This window comes from Phoca vitulina, unplaced genomic scaffold, assembly GCF_004348235.1.
Source record: "Phoca vitulina isolate PV1807 unplaced genomic scaffold, GSC_HSeal_1.0 scaffold102, whole genome shotgun sequence".
Lineage (NCBI taxonomy): Eukaryota > Metazoa > Chordata > Mammalia > Carnivora > Phocidae > Phoca > Phoca vitulina.
In genome coordinates, this window is record NW_022589805.1 from 730245 (window position 1) to 753273 (window position 23029).

Sequence of the window (23029 nt, forward strand, 5' to 3'; positions counted from 1 at the left end):
TGCACCGTTTTTTCAACATACCTAGATTCCCCCAGGGCTGGAGCCGGACCTGGCGAGGTTGAACGACGCTATGCCTCTGGCTACAGGGCCGCGCTGCGGCCTGAATCGCCGAGATCCCAGGAGCCGGGAGGGGGCGCTCTGCGGCCCTCAGCCTCTGCCCCTCCCCACGCACCCAGCGGACCGGGAGAGTCGGCCCTTAACAGCCCCCTCCTGGAAGGTGCTAGGTCCCAAAGCTGGCCTGCCCGCAGGCCCATCTGCCGGCTAATGTTTAACCCGGTCTCACTCCACATTACCCACAGGAGGGAAATCGGGGTGGGGTGGGGGCAGGGGAGGTCACCTCCAAATCGCTACTTTCCAGGCCTACAGGCCTTTTATGTATCACCCAACAATTCATGAGCACCTACTCTGTGTCTATTCATGTAAGTCATGAGTACCTATTATGTGTCCATTCATGCAACCATCATAAGCACCAACTATGTATCCATTTGCCCAAAATACAATAAGCATCTACTGTGTGTTCATGTAACAATTTAAGAGCAGGAACTCTGTGTCCATTTATGCAAAAGTCATGAGCACCAACTATATGTACATTAGCTTAACATGTAATGAGCACCTATCCTGTGTCCATCGTGCAACATGTCTGGAGCACCTACTATGTGCCAAGAGCTGTGCCAGGAGCTGAGGATGCTGTGTGATCAAGACCCACCGGTCTCCGGCTCTGGCGGCGGACAGCGGCATCAAATACACACACGAAGGCGAAATTACACCGGGAGTCAGGTGTCTCATCTACAAGAGGAGGCTTTTCCTCTCCTGGACTCCTCAAAGCTGCGAGGCGGCGGGGCTGGCCAATAGCAGGAGGGCTGTTTTTGAACCAAGATTTGCCACCCGACAGCACAGCAGCGAGACAACCGGGCAGGGGCTCCAGATTGGCCCAAACAAGACACACTCAAGAACGCGCGAGTCTGGGTTCAACATTAGGAGGGAAAAGACAGCTTAGGCGAGTGCGGGGCTTTAGCACTCGCCGGCATCCACTCCTTCCACCTCCTAACCGCGGGGTTCCGGCGAGGCCAAGGACCCCCGCGGGGCTCAGGTTGGGGACGCAGGTTGTCCCAACTGCTGGGACCAAGACTGGGGCCGAGCGGAAGCCCGGACTGCTCCCGGCCAGACCTCGTCCTAATTCCACTGTGTGGGAAACTGAGGCCGAGGGCAAGGCGGGGACCAACCCGGCGTGGGACGGGAGGGAGGGTCTGATCCCGGCCTCGAACCCTGGCTTGCGCCTCCCCGAATCCGGAGCCGGGGCCTCTGCCTGGCGGGCGCTGCCCGCGCGTTCCTGGAACTGGGCTGGGCGGAGAAACCAGGGCCTGCGGAGAGGCATTCCTGCCGCCCTCCCCGCCGCCCGGGGCCGCGGGGGGCCTGGCCAAGGTGACCCCGCGGGAGGGAGGCGAGGGGCCCCCGCCCCCTCGGCCGCAGCGACCTCCTCCATCTTCCCGGTCCTCGGGGCTTTTCCTCTGGGCCCGCACGCCCTCCCTCCGGTCACCCGCGCGCCTGCCCCCTCCCTGGGCTTCCCCAAGGGCGGGACATCCCTCCCCCCCCCGCCCCCGACATCCCCAGGCCACCTCCGGGCCGTGTCCCAGCGCTGCCCTCGGGCCGGGGGCGGGGCGCGGCGGGGGGGGGTACCCGATGATGGGACCGAGGAGGACGCGCGCCGCCCGGCCGCGGCCCGGCGCCCCCTCCCTCCCGGTGCCCGCTCCCCGCGGCCCTGCCGCCCCACCGCCCTCTCTCCCTCCCCTCCCCCGGCCCAGCGCCGGCTCCCGGCCGCCCCCTCCCCCCGACGCGCACGCCCCGCCTGGCAGCTGGCGCCCCGGGCCTGGGGCCGCCGCGGCGAGAGGGGTTTGCTGGGAGGGCGGGCGCGAGGGAACCAGCGGGGGAGGGAGGAGGGAGCAAGGCCGCCCCCCGCGCCCCTCCTCCTCCCCCTCCTCCGAGGCTTGCCCGGCCCTCCTCCCGCCACCTCCCTCCTCCCTCCTCCCTCCCTCTCTAAGACATCCCCGCACGGCCCGGCCGCCGCGGCCACCTTCCCTGCCGGAGCTGCAGATGTGGCGGAGCGGCCGGGCGCCGGGCGGCCGTGCCAGGGGAGCCCGCGCCGCGTGAGCCTCGCGCCCCGGCCCCCGCCCGCCCCGGCCCCTCCCCCGCTCGCTCCCCCGCCGCCCCCCGACCGCCGGAGCCCGCAGCCGGGAGCCCGACCGCCCCCGCCGCCGAGGTAGGAAGCCCCGGGGCGTCGCGCCGTGGGGACGGGCTTGGGCGGGCGGCGGGGGGGGGGGGTGCTGGGCTGTCGCGCGGGGGCTGCGTGGGACTGCGCGGGGCTGCGGGACCCGAGGGTCGCCTCCTCCTCCCGCGTCCGCGCCTCGCCCCGGGCCATTGTGAGCCCTCGCCGGGGCCCCTGCGCTCGCTCCCTCGCTCGCTTGGCTCGCGCGCTCCCTCCCTCGCCGGCTCCCCGGCCCCGTCCCTCCGTCTCTCCGTCTTTCTCCTCCCTCCTTCCCTCCCTCCGTCCGGAGGCCGGGCCGAGCCACGGCCGGGCCCAGGGCGGGAGCAAACTTCGGCGGGGAAGTTGGGCGGCCGCGGTGGGGGCGCGCTGCGGGGTGAGAGGGGGGCCCCCCGGAGCCTGGGCACGAAGTTGTCTGGGGCAGCGGGGCAGCCGCCCCTTCCCACGGCTGCGCCGGGGCTGTTTCTAGGACGGGGTTTGAAAGGTGTCTCCTCCCTTGTCCCGGAAAGTCTCCCCACTGCTGCCCCTGGCTAGCCTGGGCCCTTCCTGGGCCGGGGGAGGGAGGCGTCCCTGGGGGTCAGGACAGGGGGTGCCGCCGCGTCAGGACTGGGAGCCGGAGTCCTGTCTGGCACTTGTTCGTCCTCCTCTGCTGTCTGGGTAGAAGCAGAAGAACCTGGCAAAGTGAAGAGGGCGGGGGGTATCCAACGGCCTGAAGGAGGGTCTGGAGGGAGTGGGGGAGGGGGTGAGGCAGGTGCATCCCCAGGGAAGGAGAGGCCCAGGGAGGGAGATGCCGGCACCCTGCTTCCCTGCAGGCCCCCTGGAACGGGGCTGGAATCCAGGCTGGCACCTGGAGGCCTTGGCACACTGCCCTGGCCAGTCGGGTACTCAGGCCACAGCAGGGCAGCATGCTGCCTCTCCCTCTGTCAGGGAGGGCCCGCCTGGCCTGGCCACCCTGGGGCAGTGATGGTTGCAGGAATCCTGGCCCTGCCCTGGGGCCTGGGAAGCGGGAAGGGATCCTGGGAGGAGCCCTGGGCCCCCAGCCATCACAGCCCGGGATCTTGGCTCTGAAGGGAACGCTTGACACTGAGGGGGCAGCCAGGCCAGCCGGGGACCTGGCCAAGGCCTGGGCTCTTGTGGCTCTTGGTCTAGGCCAGGGCCAGGGCCTGAGCTGTGGTCTTTAGAGGCAGCCTTCCTGAGGGGCTTACATCCTGGAGGGAAGGTGGGGCTTAGCTGAAGCTAGAGAACAGCAGGAGCCACCCTGCTCCCCCAGGGCCTTCCTCAGCTCCCAAGCTCAGGGAAGGGGAAGCTGGCCCCTTCGGCCTGCCCACCCACCCAGTCCTCTCCAAGCCCCACTCCTGGTGCCACAGTACCACAGCTGTTCCAGCCCGGCCCACACACCTCTCCCCGTGACCTCGGAGCCTCCCCCTCTGCTCCTCCTTTTCCCCTCTGGGCCTGGGCTGGGCCTCCCAGCTGGCCCTGGCCCACTCTGGGGGAGGGGCTGCACCTGGGGAGCCCTTCCCAGGACACCCCTTTCCAGGCTCCAGCCCAGCCCATCTTACAACCCACCCCCAGCTCTGCTGGGCCCTGTCTGCAGCCATCCAGGCAGGAGGCAGTGCCAGGGGGTTGGGGCACAGTTTATGGGGGTTGAGGACCCCTTGGAAGCCGCCCTGTTTTCCTTAGCTCCTTACCCTCCCCCTCCTTTCCGGAGCTGCCATTAGCGCTGACCCTGTGACCCCCAGAGCCTGCCCGCCCTTCCCTGTCTGTGACCTTTGACCTTTGGTGTTAAATCCCTCCAGCTGGGGCTCTTCGGCCCCTGAGTGACCCTGGCCCAGGTCCCCTGGGGGGCCTCTCCCTGCTCCTGGCTCTCTACACAGGGACACCTGCCAGTCTCTCCCTCACTGATGGGGAGGGGGCGCCCCAGGAAGCCAGACAGTGAGTCACCCCACTTCCAGGCACCACTGCTTTTAGAGTCAGTGGCTTTGGGGGATTCGCGAGAGCCAGGCCACAGCCTTGAGGGTGAGTGGGAAAAGCCCCTGGCCTGGGAATCTGATATCCTGGATTTGAGTTTGGGCCAGGCCACCAACTCCCAGGGGCCCTTGGGCCAACAACCCCCCCCCCCCTCCACTTTCTAGGTCTCAGTTTCCTCATCCGTAAAACCAAGAGGTCAGACAAGGTGAGCTTCCCGAGCTGGAGTCCATGAGAAGACTTGTTGGTGGGGGGGTACTGAGACATGGGGTCAGGCCAACAAAAGCCAACTCTCAATTATCCGTGGGTGGAGCCAGTATGAATAACTGGATGCCACAGACATCCAAAAACCTCATTTCAAACAATCGTGTGAACCGCGTCCCCCCAAAGCTTTTGTTGTTTCTAAAAAGCCAGCTGCAGATGGGTATGGCCACAGCAATGTCTTCTGCCCTGGCTCCCCTCGCTGGGAGTGCCCGCGGAGGGCCAGCTGCCCTGCAGGAAGACAAAGCTCTGTCAGGACCCCTCCTTGGGGCCTGTGAGGGGCCCCTGTACCCCTCCCGGCCCCACCTTGCAGCCCCCGCACTCCCCTCTCCCCTCCTTCCCTGGCCTGGCCTTGGCCCCAGGCGGTGGGAGTGTCCTCTGCCACCTAATCCTCCCGGGGTCTGAACTGCGGTATAGAAGGAAGAATGTGTTTTCCTGACGACATTTTCCCATGTGCATTTTCATCTACCCTGACTTGCCTGGAATCCGAATTTCCCACTTGGGCGAGGGGGTGGGGACGGGTGCTGGGCAGAGTTTGGGGCAATCCCAGGATGAGGGAGGGTGGCGACAGCTGTGGCTGGGGGACCAGATGTTGGGGCTGGCGTTTGGGGTGGGGCCCTGGTGCTGGGAGGCACACTGGGGTTTGGTGGGGGAGATGGCCGCTCTGGCTGTCCCCTCCGGCACCGGATGTCTCCCCAGGTTGTGTACCAGGGGAGGCTGTGGAGGCCCCTCACCCAAGCGGGGAGTTCAGCTCGCAGTGGAGAGGCCCTGAGCTGGGCAGAAGAGGGGGAAGAGCCTTTTCTGAGGCTGCAGAGAAGCCTCCCTCTATTCCGGGTTCTTACTGTAAATTTATATTTCACACAGATGATGGAGGCCAGAGGGTGACTGGTGGAAGGTGTCGGGTGGTCCCCCCTTCACCCAGAGGTGGGGAGCGCCCCTGGCTGGTGAGGGGGCAGCTTAGGGCCAGCCAGAAAGAGGCGGCTCTCACTTGCCTGAGTTGGTTCCCTTGTAAAAGGGCTGTATAGGTGGGTGGCCCAGCCATGTGTCGGGGTGTCACCTCTCTGAGATGGGATACCCGACCTTTCCCCAGCCTGCCACCCAACCCGGGTGTGGAGGACCACAGCTTTTGCAAAGCCCGTGGTACACATCTGCCCCAGTGAATCAGCGACCCCTGGTGAATCCCGATTCAGATTCAGGTGCGGCTAGGGGTGGGGACTCAGCATTTTCCACCTCTACGTGCTTTGCTGAACAGCCAGGGTTGAAGCTTTGATGCTGGACAGGAAAGGATGTGCTGCTGGGGTTCCTGTGTAGGGGCGCGGCTCCAAGTAGGTAGACCCTGGTTTCTCTCCGGGGGCCCCAACTCAGCCCTGCAAACCCCTGCTGCACTCCAACTAATAACAATACCAGCTGAGGTCCCTAGGGAGGCAGGGATGGGCATGCCCACGGGGTCAGGGGATGGAGCAGCATGGGGGGAAGAACTCCCTGAAAAAATCAGTGCCTTCCAATGGCCCCGGGAAGTTGGCAGGTGTGGACATCTGTCATCTGAAATTGCCCCATCAACCCTGTGAGGAAGATCCATTGATCACTGACAAATGAAGAAACTAAAGCTTAGGATGGAACAGGGCAGTGGGCATCTGGGCCCAAGCTCCTGGGTCTGCTCTGGCTGATCTGGGGGTTGGTATCTGGTGGTCAGTTTCCCAGCCTGGGATAGGAAGGGATCCTGCTCTTGAGGGGAACCCAAGTGGGCCCCCAAACCCCACCCTTTTCCTGACACGGATCCTGCTGGCCTGAGTTGCAGACTGCTCCATGGAGGTGAGGGGGTCCCTGGCCCTTCTTCCCATTCCAGCTCTGGTGCTGTGGGACCCTCCCTGGGGAGCTCTGGGGGCCTCTACACAGCTGGTCCCCAGGGAGCCCCAGAGCCTGACCTGCCATCCTGGCTAGGATGCTTTCTCCAAGCGCCCTCAGGCTGGGCAGGGTAGAGGCCTTGGCTCTGGGCATCTTGAGGGGCGGGAGCTCTGGCCTTCCTCTCCTCCTTCCCCTCCCAGATGGGATGGAGGTTTCTGGTTAACTGGTGGTCAGGCTGGGAGGAGCCTGGGGGGCACGGAGATGTGAAGTGATTCCAGCATTGGGGTGTGTGTGTGGGGGGGGACTTTCCATCTGCTCCAGCTGCCCCCAGTGGGGGATGGGCAGAGGGACTAGAATCTTCCAGTGCCGTGACTGGGGGTCTGGAGAGAGGCTGGGGCTTCCTCAGGCCCTTTGTCTTCAATGCCTGAGAAGCCAGGTAGTACCCGCCACAGGGGGAGCCCCGCGATGCAGCGTGCGACATGTGTGTGCACACGTACTTCTGCCTTGGCAGATGGCTGCCTGGGGAGGGGACTGACCCAGCCCCCGGCCCCCTCCTCCAGTCATGGCCAAGGGCGGGTGGGAGGCTCCAGAGGCCCCAGGAGACTGCTGAGCTGCCTGAGTCAGCCCTGGGAAAACAATCCTGCCCATCTGACAGAGGGTCTTGTCTCCTTTGCACAAATGCACTCACAGGCTAGTGCCCCACTGGGACCCTGGGAGTCAGAGGGCTGCCGGTGGGGGCTTCTTGGGGGGGGTGGGGACTGAAGCTCAGAGATTTGAGGGCTTGGCCTGGGGTCACTTGGGGTCAGGGAGGGACAGAGGGGGACCGGAGCCTAAGGCTGTCTGGCCCTTGCCCCTGAAATGTCAGTGCAACCTGGGATTCCCCTCAGCTCTACTCCTGCCCGCCCCCCTCCCTGCTCCGCCCCCCCATCCACTGCACGGGCATGAGGGCATGACGTGGGGGCAGCTGCGTCCAGAGGAAGCCTCTCTCCCTCCCTTCTCCCCATCGTCCATCTGGGTCTGGCTGGCAAGTCCCAGCCCGCCTGAGCCATTTCTCCCCTGGGCCACTCCCTCCTGCCTCCAGAGCCCCCCAACCCCCATCCCCACACTTTCAGGCTGACTGCCCCTGAGCTGCGATGTCCCCCTCCCCCCTAGGCTGTGGGCCCTCCATTGTCCTGCCTGTTCTACAAAGCTCCCCCCACCCCAGTACTGCTGGCTGTCTGCCTGCCAGCCCCACCCTCTTTCAGGCCAGGCCCGCAGCACCATCTCAGGACACCTAGTGCTCACCCTGCTGGGTCCTAGGGACCCCGGGTCCCAAGGACCTGGAGCAGGCCAGGCCTGGCAGGGCGCTACCCAGTGGGTGTTTCCTTTTGGGTTTGGAGACTGCCCCCAGGTTCTAGACTTGCTTTGCTGCCAGATGGGACAAGCAGGGGACAGGCGGGGGTGGCAGGGAAGAGGGGCTGTGGGCAGGGGGTGGGGAGGGTAGGGGTGTGGGGCTGGAGTCCAGAGTTCATTGCAGAGCCCCTGCTGGGCCTGGTCGCAGGCTGTTCTTGGGTGGGCTCTGTGCCAGTGCTGGGTGGGAGTGGCAGGAGAGAAGCTGGGGGAACTGGGCCCTACCAGTCATCCCAACTGAACCAGGGCAATGCTGGCCACCCCATCCTTGTCCAGGTCTGCTCCCGGGTCCTTTGCCCTGGACGGGGAGGAAGAGGCCTCTGTGTCAAGGCCCAGTCCCTGCCTTTCACCTTGACCTTGGGCAAGCCACTTCCTTCTTTGGGCCTCAGCCCCTCCATCCCTACCCCCCTCACCCTGCTGGTGGGCACCACAGATGGGTCCATTCATTCAACAGACATTCACTGAGTGCCAGGTGTTTGGGAAAAGCAGAGGGCAGGTGTGATGGTGCTGTTCAGGGACTGGTTAGGGTGCTCAAGCTCCAGGTTACTTTAGGCCAGCCCTCTCCTTTCCTGGATGGGGAAACTGAGGCCCAGAGCTTTGCCCACATCAGATTGGGGCAGGCCGGTTTTCTGGCTCTGAGCCCCCAGCTCTTTGCATCGCTGCCCAGTTCACGATGGTGGAAGGAGTTAGCTCAGCGTGGGGGCCGTGGGAAATAGTGCAGTGGTCCGCTGCAGGAGGCCTTCGCCGGCTCTAGGACTCCCTTCTTGGAATGAGGCTCTGAATGCCAGGTGCCGGAGTAAGTGCTGGGGCCAAAGGTCAGGGGGCAGTGCATATGACACTGTGTGCAGGGCCAGGCATCCAGGGTATGTTCAAGAGCTGGTGACATGGGGCGCCTGGGTGGCTCAGTCATTGAGCGTCTGCCTTCGGCTCAGGTCATGATCCTAGGGTCCTGGGATCGAGCCCCACATCGGGCTCCCTGCTCCGCGGGGAGCCTGCTTCTCCCTCTCCCACTCCCCCTGCTTGTGTTCCCTCTCTCACTGTGTCTCTTTCTGTCAAATGAATAAATAAAATCTTTAAAAAAAAAAAAAAGAGCTGGTGACATTATGGCATTAGTGAGGACTTGGACCCTGGGTGATCGTGGCAGGCAGACAGGCTGTCGCAGGGCTAGGAACACTTCCCTCAGCAGCATGGGGACAGAAGCAGGTCCTCTGCCCCACTGTCGGGCACCTGCTGCAAGAGTCTGAGGCTGGAGAGGGTGAATCAGGGAAGGCTTGGTGCAGGAAGGGGTAGGAGGGGAGTGGCAGCTGGAGGAGAATATGGGAATGTGGAAGGTTGTGCAGCGGGCCGGGCACCCAAGAGGTGAGCATCGAGCTCGTGGGAGAAAGGGAATCCTGAGAAAGGAGGTGCTGCAGGGGAGAGCTTGAGGACAGGAGCCTCTGGGCTGGAAAGGAAGAGGGTCTTTTCTGTGTAGAGCACTCCATGACTCCCCGGTGCCCTCCAGGTCCTGGCCCAGCCTCCCTCTTGGGCCTCCTCCTCTCCTGAGTGACAGGCAGGTTTGCTGAAGGTCAGCCGAGCCACCCCAGGCCTCTACGGCATTGGGCCCAGAAAGAGTGTGGGCTTTGGAACCTGGCAGTGAACCCCAGATGTGCTACTTACAAGCTCTTGTGACCTTGGCAGGTGACTGAACCTTTCTAAGCCTCGATCTTCCCCTCTGGAAAATGGAGAGACTAGCACCTAATTTGCCAGGGGTGGGGGGGACATGAGGATGAATGGAGATGGTGAGCGGGAGGCAGACTGGCCTGTCTGGCCTGCAGAACAAGTTAGGACCTGATGCCCCAACACTTCACCCCATGTCCCCACTGCTCGGGAGCAGCCCTCTGCCCCCCTTCCCCCCTTCCCCCACCAGCTGCTCTTGTTCCCCCACTGAGGTCCAGGTGCCTTTCATCCTCATTCATCTGTGGGCCCCCAGGACTGATGGGGTGGAGGGCCTGGTGTTGGAATGCATAACTGAGCGATGGGGTAAACGAGGCAGAGGGAGGGAAGGGCCAAAGTCCAGAGCCCGCCTTGGCCGCCTCTGCTCGGAGTTGGCAGGTGCTGTTCTGTGGGCCTGGTGCTCGTCCTGGGTTGGTGGGAGGGGAGGGCCATGGGCAAGAGCCCCCAGGACTCAGGAGGTGTTCATCGGGTTGTCTTACAGCCTGATTTGGCTGGGCAAGGGCAGCGTTTCCTTCCCTTTGGGGCCTGGGCCTCATCCCTGCTGCTCCTCATAACTCCTGGGTCCCAGGCCTGCTGCTGGTCACGTGCTGTGCCCTGTGTGTATGGTGTCTGAGCACAGGTGGGACACATACTCATTGCCTCTACGTCGGGGTGCCGTGGGGGCCCGTCCATGTTCTGTGGGACACTGGCCCTGGCCTTTGCTGGCCCCAGGGAGTTCTGGCGGAGTGCCCAGCCCTGCCTGTCCGCCCTGAGGGGCAGTGCTGCCTGGCAGGGCCTGGACTGCTCCCGCCGAGCCCTCAGTGGGTGTGTGGCCCTGTATGGCTCCCCCGAACCCCATGCCAGATCCTCCCAGGGATTTGGGCGGCCTGGGCCCGGCCCTTCCCTTCCCAGTCCGAGGGCGGGTGTGGGGGCTGCTTGGCGGGCTCGCCTCTGGCTGAGGCCCAGGTGCAGGCAGTGCTTAAAGCCCCACGCACCACCTCCCCCCCCCACCCCCGCCAGCAAGCTGGGCAGACAGGAAAATACCAGACATAGTTGTGCAAAGGTGGCTGCAGGCAGGCAGGCAGTAGGGGGTGGAGGCCGTTGAGATGGGGGCCTAGAAGCCACCAGGCCTAAGGGAGTCCTCTGTGCCAGGCTGGCCCCTGCAGCTGGACAGGCACGCGCATCTGTGTGAGTGTGCGTGTTCGTGTGTGTGGGCTGGGCCCATGCGTGAGTCACTCCTCCCTACCTGGTGTCATTGGGGAAGCCAGGACCGGTGAGGGGTGTGGGCGTGGGGGTGGGGGAGCCAGCTGTGGGCCTTCCAGCTTCAGCACTGCTCAAGTATCTGGGTGACCTTGGCAGGCTAAGTTATTGCATGGGGCACCCCCAGCCCAGGGCCAGGAACAAGAATTCTCGGAGCTACGTCTCCTGCGTGCCAGGCGCTGGGCCAAGTTCTCCCTGTGGGATGTCCCCAATCCCTACCTTGCCCTGTGAGCTGGCACCTTACTGTGCTACCTATGTTTCTGACCAAGGCTCCTAGGGGGCAGCAGGGCCCCATCTGAGGCCCCACAGCCAGGGGCGAGAGCACAGGGGCCTGGGACCAACTAGCCTGGCTCTGGGTAGTGCTATCTAAACATGCCCGAGTGGAGGTTCCTGGCACACACCCTTCTTCAGGTGCTGCCCAGCTGAGGGCTTTCCTGAGGACCCCATGGCTGAAGGCAGAGAGCTCAGCCCTGGTTGGGTCACCTGGGGCACTTGCCCTCCACCTGGGTGGGGTCTGCCCCCCTCACCCCAGGGGGACCTGGGGAGGCTCGGGAGGCTGGCTGAGGGCCCATCTTGAGATGGGGGCAGGGCCTGCCTGCAGAGTGAGAGGTTCCCAGGGAAGAACCCCTTGGTCTTACAGGAAGTACGCTGGCCCTGGCCCCTCTCCTGGGACCTGCTGGGCGAGGCCTCAGGATAAGCCCCTCCTCTGAGTCCCGGGAGGAGCCCTGCTCCTTCCAGGGTTGCTCAGAGACTCCAGGGCCTCCCTCCTTTTCTTTGAGCAGTTGAGCTCTAGAAGGTGGCTAGGGTCAGCTGTGGCCACTGCCCAGGACAGCTGATGCCTGAGGCTCTCTGAGGGGCACCAGCTTGTTTAGTTGCACCTTACAATGAAGGCCAGTTGCGCTCAGGTGAGGGGGAGACAGTGGTGTCTGTGGATGCCGTGGGGAGGGTCAGTCCCCCCACCCAGCTGTCCTCACAGCTCCAGACTAGCCAAAGGCCGGACGTGTCAGTGATGGTGACAGTTAATTCAACAAGTTTGACCAAGTACCTACTATGGGCCCAGCATTGTTTCAGTTGCTGAATATTACATAATAATGGGAGACATTAAGAAATCACTGGATGGGGGCACCTGGGCGGCTCAGTCGTTGGGTGTCTGCCTTCGGCTCAGGTCATGATCCTAGGGCCCTGGGGTCGAGCCCCGTGTCGGGCTCCCTGCTCAGCGGGAAGCTTCTCCCTCTCCCACACCCCCTGCTTATGTTCCCTCTCTCACTGTCTCTCTGTCAAATAAATAAATAAAATCTTAAAAAAAAAAATCACTGGATGTGTGCATCACCACCCAAAGCCCAGTGAGTTCTTATTACTATTAGGATCATCCCATTTTAGAGGTGAGGACAATGAGACGGAGGTGACCTGCCCTAAGTCACATGGGCAGGAAGTGACAGAGCCAAGCTGGAGACCCAGGTGGTCTGACCCGTACTTGGACCCTTGCTCTGCTGCCTGCTCAGGAAGGGGGGCGCTGAGAGGATGGGGTCTGCCCCTGCCCGCACCCCTGCCTCTGGCCGCCAGGAGGGTGGAGCTCTTGGCCAGAGCAGGGAGGGAGCCGGAGCAGTTCCCAGGAATGTGGGGCCGTTTGCTTTGGCAGCATATCTGCCCTCGGCTCTCCAAGCCTCCCTGTGGGCCCCCCCCCCAGGCTGGCCCCTCCAGCGCCCACCCACTGCCTGCTGCCCCTCCTAGGCTCTGTACCTAGATCCCACAAACCCCTGGGCAGGGAGGGGGTGCCAAGCTGGAGCCCTTTTGCCTGCCCCTCCCCACATCCTTGGGCAAAGGAGGGGCTGATAGTGAACTTGGCTTCTGGACTCACCTGGGCTTGAAATCCAGTTCTGCCACAGACAAGCTGTGTGACCTTGGACAGGTCACTTAATCTCCCTGAGCTTCAGTTGTGAAATCTGTAAAATGGGGGTGGCCAGCACCTGCCTTAACAGGTGGTTGTTGGTCCTGTTGTCATGTAATATTCACCTGAGGCTTCCAGCTGGCTTGCTCCCCACCCCAGCGCTCAGTTTCCCCATCTATGAGAACTGCATGTTGATAGCCATGATCCCAGTCACCAAACACCCCTGCACCCACAGAGCATGGGGGAGGCTGGGGACTTACTTCCTCTTTCCATGCAATACCAAGAAAGCCACTGGGCTTTTGAGAGGTGCATCTTGGACCCTTGTCCCCAGGTTCTAGGCTAGATGAGCCATGGCTGACCAAAGGGCAGTTTCAGGACCACGGGGTCAATAAGGGGTGTCCCTTACATGGCCCCATGCTGCTGTGGGGTGGGCAGGGAGAGCCCCCATCTTACAGAGAGCCCTGTCCTCTCTGCTTCTGGCCAGGAGCCCCTGAGTGCTTCTCAGGGTGGGTATGCTTAGCTGCCCCCCTCCACCTACGCAGGCTGCCCTCCAAGCTCCGGGCCAGCCAGCTGACCTCCCCCAAGCAGGGAAGGAGCGGCTTTATCCAGAGCGGAGTCCAGCCCACTCCCGTGGGTCTGGTGAGCTCGAGCCTCAGTTTCCCCATGTGTACGACAGGGGCAACGACGGCCTCTACTCCCAGTAGGGGTTTTAGAGGGTTCGGAGAATTCCTGGACAGCCGGTGCCTGGCACAGGGTAGGTGTTGGACGCATGTTGAACCCCCCCCCCCGCCCTCGGTATGCGTCCCACCCCACGCCACAGGGCCCCCGCGGAGTCCGTGCGCGGTCCGGGCCTCGGTTTCCCCCGCCCCCCGCGCTCGCCCCGCCCGCCGCGGGTGGGCTCGGCCGCCAGGTAGGCCGGGCCAGGCGGGGGCGCTCGCCGGGCGCTGCAGCTGGGGGCCGTCTGCGCGCGGCGGGGCGGGCGCACAATAGCGGCCATTGTCTGGGCCCGGCCGACGGGGCGGGCGCGGCGGTCGGGGGCCGGGCCCCGGGGTGGGGGGATGGGGGGAGCCAGCTCGGCCCACCCTCGGGGTGACCCCCGCCCCCCGGGGACGCCGGCCGGGGTCCCGCGCCCGCCCCGCCGCCCCGGTGGTCCCCGCGCCGCCCCGCTTCCTCCGGCTCCCTGGGCTCTAATTAGTTCCTTTCGCAGCTGGAGCAGCGGCGCGGCGCCCGGCAGCGCGACCACCTCGGCGCCGCCTCCCCGCCCGCCTGCGGCGAGGGGGTCGCGCCCGACCGCTGCCCCGCCGCGGGCTCCGCCGCCGGTTCGGTTCCGAAGCTCGCCTGCCCCCTCGGAGCCGTGCGCGTCACCCTTCGGAGCGGCCCTGGCCTCCTGGGAAACGCGACGCCCGAGTGTCCCCCTCCCGCCCGCCCCAGCCCGCCTGGGTGTCGGGAGCGTCGAATTGGGTGACGGCGTGGCTGGCCTCCGCAGGTTCCAGGCCCTGCCGCTTTCCCCTCTGGGCCTCCGAGGCCCAGGCGAGTGCCACCCTGGCTGTCGCCTTCCCCCCTTCACCCAGCCCCGGAACAAGGGGAACAAAGAGCAGAGCCCCGCTTCAGAAATGGCCTCTGCAAGCTGGGGGGTGGGGAGTGGAAGGAGACACCTTGAGGTTGGCCAAGGTCAGGACAGGAGAGAGATCATAGGGGTCTTTCCCCTGGTGTGGGGCCACCTTTTGGAGGACAATTCTGGGTGGGGCCGGCCTGGGGTTGGGGGATGCTGAGAGCTTTTGGGGTGGCTGCTTCTTCCTTTGGGGGAGGCCTGGGCCTCAGGACTGTGTTCTGGGTTCTTCCATCGGAATGAATCCCTGCCTCCCTGGGCAGAACCCAGTGACAGGAAGTGTGTGTGGGGGGGTTCTCTGCTGGGGACTGGGCCTGCTGATTAAGGGGGGTGCTGGAGTCCCCACTCCCACCTGGGTACTGTGCCTGCCCTGTCCCAGGAAACAGGCTCCTCTTGTGGGGCCTTCCTAGTTGCATGTTGAGGCATGTCTCCTGCAGGTCTTCAGCACAAGGTGACCCAGGGTCTAGGGCTCCTCCCTGGACCCCGTCTGGCCAGGGGTGGAGGAGAGTAGGGCAGATGCCAAAGGAAGTTACCTGGACAGGGTTGCCAATCAAAGTGTCAGTTTGAATTCCCAGTTCCCAGACCATCCTGCCCGCATGGTCCCCTTGTCTGGAAGGTCCGGTTGGGGGTGGGGGATGGAGGCTGTGGGGAGGCCTGTGGCCCTAGGCCAGCTGAAGGACCAGGCCACCAGCCCTTCCTGGCTCCTGAATTCTTAATCAGCATAAATATTTACTTCCTTCCTCCCCTTCTAGGCTCCCAGCACAGAGGAGCTTCAGGGAGGTTGGACTGGGCCTGTGTCTAAAAATAAACAGGTGGAGGGACAGGCAGACAGACAGACATAACTGGGGGAGGGGGGTCAGGCAGAGGACAGCTCCCTGCCCAGCCAGAGAGAGAGTGGAAGGGACCCAGGTCCATCCATCACTGTCACCCACCCACCTGCCCGCCTTGGGTCTGGAACTCCTAAAGGGCAGGGTGGCAGCCTGATCCCACTTGCATCGCTGGGAGCCCCTGGCCCATGTGTGGCCTGGGGGGCAAATCCAAACAGATCTGACTGCTTCCACCTGATGCAGTTTAACTGGGACAAGTCAGGTCACAGACAGGGTCCCACGACCAAGTGTAGCTGCCCCTCCTTGGGCTCCAATATTTAGCCATGTGCTGGTAGGGTCTTGGGATGTCCTCGAAGCAGAGGATCCTAACTGAGGTAGGGGACTGTCTCGTTCCCTGTGTGCTTGGAGGGTCTTGGCAGAAGGAGAGCTTGTCAGGGGAGATGGATGGGCCAGGACTTGGGACCAGAGAAAATTGTTTATAATGTTGCTGAGGTGCATGGCCTGGAAAAAAGATGAGTGGGGACATAAGGGCTGTCTTCCTCCTTCCGGCTCCATGAAGCAGCTCTGCATACATGGGAGGCACGTGTGCGCGTACGCGTGCGCGCGCACACACGCACGCACAGCTGAGATGTATGATCATTTACCATGTGGTGGTTACAGGGGTGTTCTGTTTTAAATTATGAAAACGTGGATTTGGTGAATGACATGGACTATCTCATGGTGTTGGCTTGTTTATCGGACAGATTTTCAGGGTGTAATCATCTCAATTAGCAAATGCAAGGATACACTTTGACCACACGTGGAAAGGTTGCCCCTGGAAAAAGTATGAGTTTGGAATAGTTGACCTTGCTCTTGGGTCATTTGAATGTGAAGAAACTCACACCATTGAGAAGTGTTAAGGAACCATGAAAATACCAGCATGAGAACTTGTAATAAAAGAATATCATCACCACTGAAAAAAAAATGATGTATACATATATTTCATTAACCACCAGAGCTGGTCCACTTCCCTCCAACCCTGTCCCTGGCCGGCCTGGCTGGGCCACAGTCCCCAGCTGCCCCCTGGTGGCAGCCCAGACCCCTCTGACTCCCCGGGCCTATGGGCACCTCTCTTCTGGACCTCACCTGGGAGGCAAGGCCCCCTGCCTGCACCCCCATCCCTTGGGCCAGGCTCTGCACAGCTCGCCTGAGGCAAGGTCGCAGCCTCCTTCCCTTGCAGGTGACCACAGCTGCCTGGGAAGCCCGACACAGCGAGCCCTTGGCGATCAGTAGCTGAGAACCACTAATGGCTACCTTGGAAGACACTCGTTGCTCTTTTGGTCTGGTTTTGGGTCCTCAGGCTCAAACCAGGCATGTGATCCCGAGCACGACTTTCCACTTGGTCAGAAATGACCTTTGGGACTTGGCTGACCAGTTCCAGGGAGATCTGGCTTTGAAGCTGGTACCTCTGCCACTTCTTAGCTCTGTGACCTGAGGCAGTGTCTCTAAAACTCAGTTTCATGGCAAAATGGACTCTCTGAGCTTTGCCTCCAGAAAAGACTTGAGGGCAGTGGATGTAGAAGCTCTTAGTAGGTGTTTGGCGCTCCTCATGTGACCCGGGGCGAGAGCCATAGGGTCCCCCTTCCCAAGGAGACAGTGCTCATGCTGCCGCACATCCTCTCCTGGCGGCTTCCGTGGGTGCAGCCTGAGAAGCCTGAGGTCACAGTGTCACAGCACAGCTCCTGTCCTCCCCCAGGTTCCTGCCTGAATACCAGCTTGGGAGCTCCCCACTGCCTGCAGCCACCTCCGACCAGCCCCCCATCACCATGCACTCCTTGGACGAGCCGCTCGACCTGAAGCTGAGCATCACCAAGCTCCGGGCGGCGAGAGAAAAGCGGGAGAGGACGCTGAGTGTGGTCCGGCACCGGGCTCTGCACAGGGACCTCGGCCTGGTGGATGACAGCCCCACCCCGGGCTCTCCGGGCTCCCCGCCCTCAGGTACAGTACCCCGGGCAGGGTGGGGCGGGGGGGGTCTCAGGCCCTGATGGAGCCGGGGCAATGGGAAGAACGTCCAAGGTGTGTCCCCGAGGATGTAAGCAAGCCCCTTGCAGCTTTCAGCTTAGAGCTAGAGCTCTGTCCATTTATCCTCCCAGCAGTTTGTCTCTGGAGGTGACCTTGTCCCTGGGGGGAGGCAACTGACCTGCCCCGTTCATGAAGCTGGCCCAGCAGAGCCAGGATTCAAACTAGGCCTCGGGGAGGACATGGAGGCGCTGGTAAGGGGGAGCAGGGGATTCACAAGCGGTGACCGAGGCCCTGTGACCCAACTCCTGGGCTTTGAGGCAGCGTGGCTGGTCAGTCAGGTCCGTGCAGACTGGGGACTGAGCCCAGCAAGTGCCTCTCAGCAGGTGCTTGGGGCTCAGGACTTCCACTCTGCCTCCTCTGGACCCTGAAAACCAGACCCACCATGTCTGAGCTAGAAGGCTCTGGAAGCAGCCTGGCCCAAACCCCTCCTGTTACAGAAGGGCGCAGTGAGGCAGGAAGGGCCCAGGAAAAGTCAGAAAGTCAGAAAGGTCCCTACCTGCCAGGGTGACAGCAAGCCAGGAGCCTGGCTTCAAGTTCCTGTTCAGTGGGTACTTTCCACTTCCTGTCTTACCCAACGGCTGAGCTCTCATGGTGGCAAAGGTTCCATTTGTCACTTGTGCAGGCTGCTGCTCAGATGCTTGGGGTCCCAGGGTGGTCTGGGGGTGTGGCTGGTATCTGCTTTCAGGATTCGGAGGACTCCCAGCTCCAGCACCCCTGAATAGTGCTTCTCCCTTAGGCTTCCTGCTGAACCCCAAGTTCCCCGAGAAGGTAGAGGGACGCTTTTCGGCGGCCCCGCTGGTGGACCTCAGCTTGTCACCGCCGTCTGGGCTGGATTCCCCCAATGGCAGCAGCTCGCTGTCCCCTGAGCGCCAGGGCAACGGGGACCTGCCTGCAGTGCCCACTGCCCCGGTAAGGAGGGAGTGCGGGTTCTGGAAAAGAGGTGTATTGGTTTCCTGGAAAAGACCATAAACTGGGTGGCTTAGAACAACAGAAATGTATTATTCTGTCATAGTTCTGGAAGCGAAAGTCTGAAGTCAAGGTATTGACAGGGCTGTGCTCCCTCCGAAGGCTCTGGGCAAGAATCTTTCCTCACTTCTTTCCAGCTTCTGGTGGCTCCCGGCGTCCCCTGTCTCGTAGCAGTGTCATTCCAATCTCTGCCCCTGGTGCCACCTTGCCTTCCTGCCTCCATGTGTCTCTGAGTTCAAATCTCCCTTTCTTTTATGAAGACATCCATCACTGGATTTAGTTCTCCCCAACCCCATATGACCTTTTTTTTTTTTTTTTTTTTTTTTTGAGGGAGAGAGAGAGCAGGGGTGGGGGCAGAGGGAGAGGGAGAGAATCTTAAAAGCCGGCTCTATGCCCAGCGTGGAGCCGAAGCCGGGTTTGATCTCACGACCCTGAGATCATATCCTGAGCTGAAATCAAGAGTCAGACACTTAGCAGACTGAGCCACGCAGGCACTCCCAGTATGACTTCTTCTTAACTTGATTGCATGTGCAGAGACCGTATTTCCAACTAGGGTTACACCCACAGGTACAGGGGGTTGGGACTGGGACAACTCAACCTGCCACAGAAGGAGACAGAGGGGGTGTGGGCCTCCTGGCCCAGCGGGGAGCACTGACCCACTCTGCCCCCCTGTCCCCAGGACTTCCAGCCACTGCGCTATCTAGATGGCGTCCCTAGTTCCTTCCAGTTCTTCCTGCCTCTAGGCTCCGGGGGGGCCCTGCACCTGCCTGCTTCCTCCTTCCTCACCGCCCCCAAGGACAAGTGCCTCTCACCAGAGCTCCCCCTGCCCAAACAGCTGGTGTGTCGCTGGGCCAAGGTGAGTGGGGGGCCAGGAACGGGGGGCCAGGGCCGGGGTGGGCGGCCCCACGAAGACTCAGAACCCTCCCCGGCCCCACAGTGTAACCAGCTCTTCGAGCTCCTGCAAGACCTGGTGGATCACGTCAATGACTACCATGTCAAGCCTGAGAAGGACGCAGGGTACTGCTGTCACTGGGAGGGCTGTGCCCGCCATGGCCGAGGCTTCAATGCCAGGTGAGGGAGGGCGGGGGGGGCCCGGGGGGCCCGGGGGGGGGGCTCGGGTGTCCGGCGAGCTGCGTCGAGCTCCCCTGTGCCCTCCTTGGAGCAGGTACAAGATGCTCATCCACATCCGCACACACACCAACGAGAAGCCGCACCGCTGCCCCACCTGCAGCAAGAGCTTCTCTCGCCTGGAGAATCTGAAGATCCACAACCGCTCGCACACAGGTGAGCAGCGGGCCGGGGGGCTGGGCGGCGGAGAGGTGAGGGATGCGTCCCTTCTCGAGTGCCACTTCTGGGGGGCACCCCTCAGTGTCCACTCCTGGAGCACGGACACATCTCCCTGCGTGGCATCAGCACCGCCGTCGTGTGATCGACCGACGGATGCCGCCCGTGAGGCGCGTGCCCGCGCCTCGCTCTGCTTGGCACACGGTGGGGCCAGCTCTGGTGACAGAGCCACACACCTAATTTTAAATTTCCTAATCGCAAAAAAAAAAAAAAAAATCCAAATTGCCGCATTAAAGAAAGGACAAAGGAATAGGTGAAATGAATTGTAATACATATTTTCTTGAATCTGATATATTAAAAAGCGATCAGTGAGACACTGGAATTAATCTTGTGCAAAGTCTGGAATCACAGTCTGGGGAGTATGTTTCCCCTCACTCGCAGCACATGTCAGTGTGGGCCAGCCACACTTCAAAGGTGCACCGAGAGTGGCTACCAGACATTTAGTCAGTCTGGAGGCATTATGCTGCACCAGGACCAAATACAGCGGAGCGGGCATTCCTACAGTGCTTACTGTGGGCCCCCTCCCAGCAGGGGCTTCCCGGAAGTATGTAAGCAGATTTGTGGTCCTGCCTGTTGAAGTGGTCGCTGTCATCCCCAATCTGGAGCACAGGACTGAGGCCAGAGGCACACAGTCAGGCCAGAGCAGAGCAGGGGGTGACCGGGTGGGCTTCTCAGTGGCTGTGCCCCGCTGTCCCCACCTGGGATCAGATCTCGTGCCGGGTGCTGGGAACACCATCCCCCACATTGGACAGTCTGTGATCGCAGGGGGATCTTGGTCCAGGGTGAGGGGCCTGGGGCGGCCCGGGGTGGGGCTGGGGCTAGGAGCCCGGGCTGCAGAGAGGCCCCTCATGCCCTGCTCCACCCCGCAGGTGAGAAGCCCTATGTCTGCCCCTACGAGGGCTGCAGCAAGCGCTACTCCAACTCGAGCGACCGCTTCAAGCACACACGCACCCACTACGTAGACAAGCCCTACTACTGCAAGATGCCCGGCTGCCACAAGCGCTACACGGACCCCAGCTCGCTGCGCAAGCACATCAAGGCCCATGGCCACTTCGTGTCTCACGAGCAGCAAGAGCTCCTGCAACTGCGCCCACCCCCCAAACCCCCGCTGCCCACCCCCGACGGTGGCCCCTATGTCAGCGGAGCCCAGATCATCATCCCCAACCCTGCTGCCCTTTTTGGAGGCCCCGGCCTGCCTGGCCTGCCCCTGCCCCTGGCCCCTGGCCCCCTTGACCTCAGTGCCCTGGCCTGTGGCAATGGCGGGGGTGGTGGGGGAGCGGGGGGCATGGGCCCCGGGCTGCCGGGCCCCGTCTTGCCCCTCAATCTGGCCAAGAACCCGCTGCTGCCCTCACCCTTTGGGGCTGGTGGACTGGGCCTGCCTGTGGTCTCCCTCCTCGCTGGCTCCGCTGGCGGCAAGGCCGAGGGGGAGAAGGGGCGTGGGGCAGTGCCAGCCAGGTCTCTGGGCATGGAGGGCCGCAAGACGCCCCTGGAGAGGACTGAGAGCAGCCGCTCCCGGCCAAGCCCTGACGGACTCCCCCTGCTGCCAGGCACCGTGCTGGACCTGTCCACGGGTGTCAACTCGGCAGCCAGCAGCCCAGAGGCACTCGCTCCTGGTTGGGTGGTCATCCCGCCGGGTTCCGTGCTGCTCAAGCCAGCCGTGGTGAACTGAACCCGCCTGCAGGATGGCTACCCACAGCCCAGCTAGCAGCTCCCGGCCCTGCCCCGACGAACGGAAACTCTTCTGCGAAATAGCAATAATGTCCTCCTGCCCCCGGGGCCCGCCCTGTGTCCCCCAGGCGGACCCAGCCCCAGACAAGCTGGGCAGCAAGGATGGTGCTAGAAGGTCATTGGTGGTGTCCCAGGCTCTGGAGGGGAGCTGGTCCTGCCAGCCAGGGAGAGCCGTGCTCCTGGGTGCTGAGGCCTCACTCACCTCTGGCCCTCCCCCTGCCCTGTCCTCCACCTAGCCCTCAGTACCCCCCCCCACCCGCCCTGTGACTCCCTCAACCAGTCGCCAGCCTGGGTAGGGCGCCCTCCCTCCCTGCCTTGCCCACCTGCCAGCCATGTCCCCGTCCTGCCTAGCCTCTCTGGGCCCCTGCTCTGGGGGCTTCTTGGACCCCTTTCCCTCTGGCCCAGCCTCCAGAGGGAGAGCAAGACAGACGCAGGCAAAGCCACAGGAAGAAGCCACCTTATCCCTATGACAAGGCGCCTCCAAACTCAGAGAGGGAGGCCCGCTCTGCCAGCTGCCCCCCCCCCCCAACTAGCCCGTCCAAAAACAGCCAGCACTACCTGAGGGTTGGCCCCCTCTCTGGGCCGGATGCTCTCCCAAGTGAGGGGACTGTGACCGCTCACCTGCCCCTTCGCTACTGGGCCTTCTCCCTCTATTTTCAGGGAGCCCCGGGAGTGTGGGCAGTGGAGCCCTGAGCGAGGAGGGAAGATGCCAGGACCCTGGGCCCTCGCTTGGCTCAGGGAACAGGTGGGGCAGGGCCTGGCCTGGGGCGGTGCCACTCTGCACAAGGGACTACGGTGGCTTGCAGGGTGTCAGGAGGTGGGAGGCTGGCTGGGGACAACCCCAGGCTGGGACACAGCTCCCATTCTGGGGGTGCCAAGTCACAGCCAGCACACAGGGGAGGAAGGGCTCCAGGCCAGGGCTGGGCATGGGAGCTTTCCAGAGGCCATGGACTGAAAGCCCTGGGCTTGGGGGGTGAAGCAAACAAGGATGGCCGTGGGAGGGCCCAAGCCCTCTGCCTGGGAAGGGGAAGCTGGAGGAAGGAGCCCGGGTTTACAACATGGCTGTTTGCTTTGGCTTTTCCCCCGTTGAGCCTGTCCTAGAGGTGTCCCCAACCCCTGCCCACCACCTCCCCCGTGGCACGGGCCGGAATAAGCTAAGGATGCCAGTGTCCACGTGCCCCACCACCCACTGCCCAGTTCCACCAGGCTCTGGGGCTGCAGCATTATGCTTCCCCTCACCCTGAGCCCTCGCTGTTCCCTCCCTGGAGGTGGCCTGGTGCCATCTGGGAGGCGCTGGCCCCCGCAGTCAGGACTCCTGGCGCCTTGGCCACACGACCAAGCACTCCATTTCCCCTGCTGTAAGACAGGGAGCTGCAGGCCAGCAGTGGGGTCGTCAGCAGCCCTGCGGCCTTCACCGTTGCCTGGACTGCCCCTCTGTCCTAGAGGGGTCACCCTGCCCGGGCCTGCCCCGACAGAGCCTGGCGGTACTGGCTCTGCCCCTTGAAGGGGCTGTGAGCAGAGCAGGAGGGAGCTGGTCTCCTTTCTTCGGGCCCCACCCAGGACCCAGGCCTTAAGTCCCCAGTTGGGGGTGAGGGCTCTGAGACTCAAGCCCAGGGAGCAGAGGAACAGGGCACTGGAAGGCGACATTAGCTCAGCATGTGACTCGGTGATAGACCAAGCTCGGAAGGGCTGGTATATGTGTTGTTGTTGTGGGTTTGTTGTTGCACATTCCAGGATATCAGTATTTTAACAGGTTCTAAGTGCCTTTCTATCGTAGCTTATGTTTTTCCTCCTCTTGGCTCCATTGCTGTTAGCATAGAGTTTAAAAAAGAAAAAAAAGAGATAAGCTAATGACTATAACAATATATTCCTCCATGTGAGAGGAAGTTTATAAAGAAACAATAAAAGTCAGTTGCAAAGATGGTTTCTGTCTT

At 62.6% G+C, this 23029-nt stretch overlaps 2 protein-coding genes across 2 annotated transcripts in view; one reads left to right on the plus strand and one right to left on the minus strand.

The window, feature by feature from the left end:
- The first annotated feature begins 15503 nt into the window (after positions 1 to 15503).
- On the plus strand, positions 15504 to 23016 carry GLIS2 (GLIS family zinc finger 2). The gene is made up of 6 exons (XM_032397714.1): positions 15504 to 16973; positions 17794 to 17966; positions 18703 to 18879; positions 18961 to 19094; positions 19189 to 19307; positions 20237 to 23016. The coding sequence occupies exons 1-6, from the start codon at positions 16802 to 16804 to the stop codon at positions 21034 to 21036; spliced, it is 1575 nt and encodes a 524-aa protein (XP_032253605.1). The 5' UTR covers positions 15504 to 16801; the 3' UTR covers positions 21037 to 23016.
- Positions 18606 to 23029, minus strand: part of LOC116627794 (mitochondrial import inner membrane translocase subunit TIM16) — a 72178-nt gene continuing 67754 nt past the window's right edge. Inside the window, exon 32 of the transcript XR_004298535.1 lies at positions 18606 to 18621. The gene's annotated coding sequence lies outside the window, so the exon portion shown is untranslated. The remainder of the gene's footprint in view (positions 18622 to 23029) is intronic.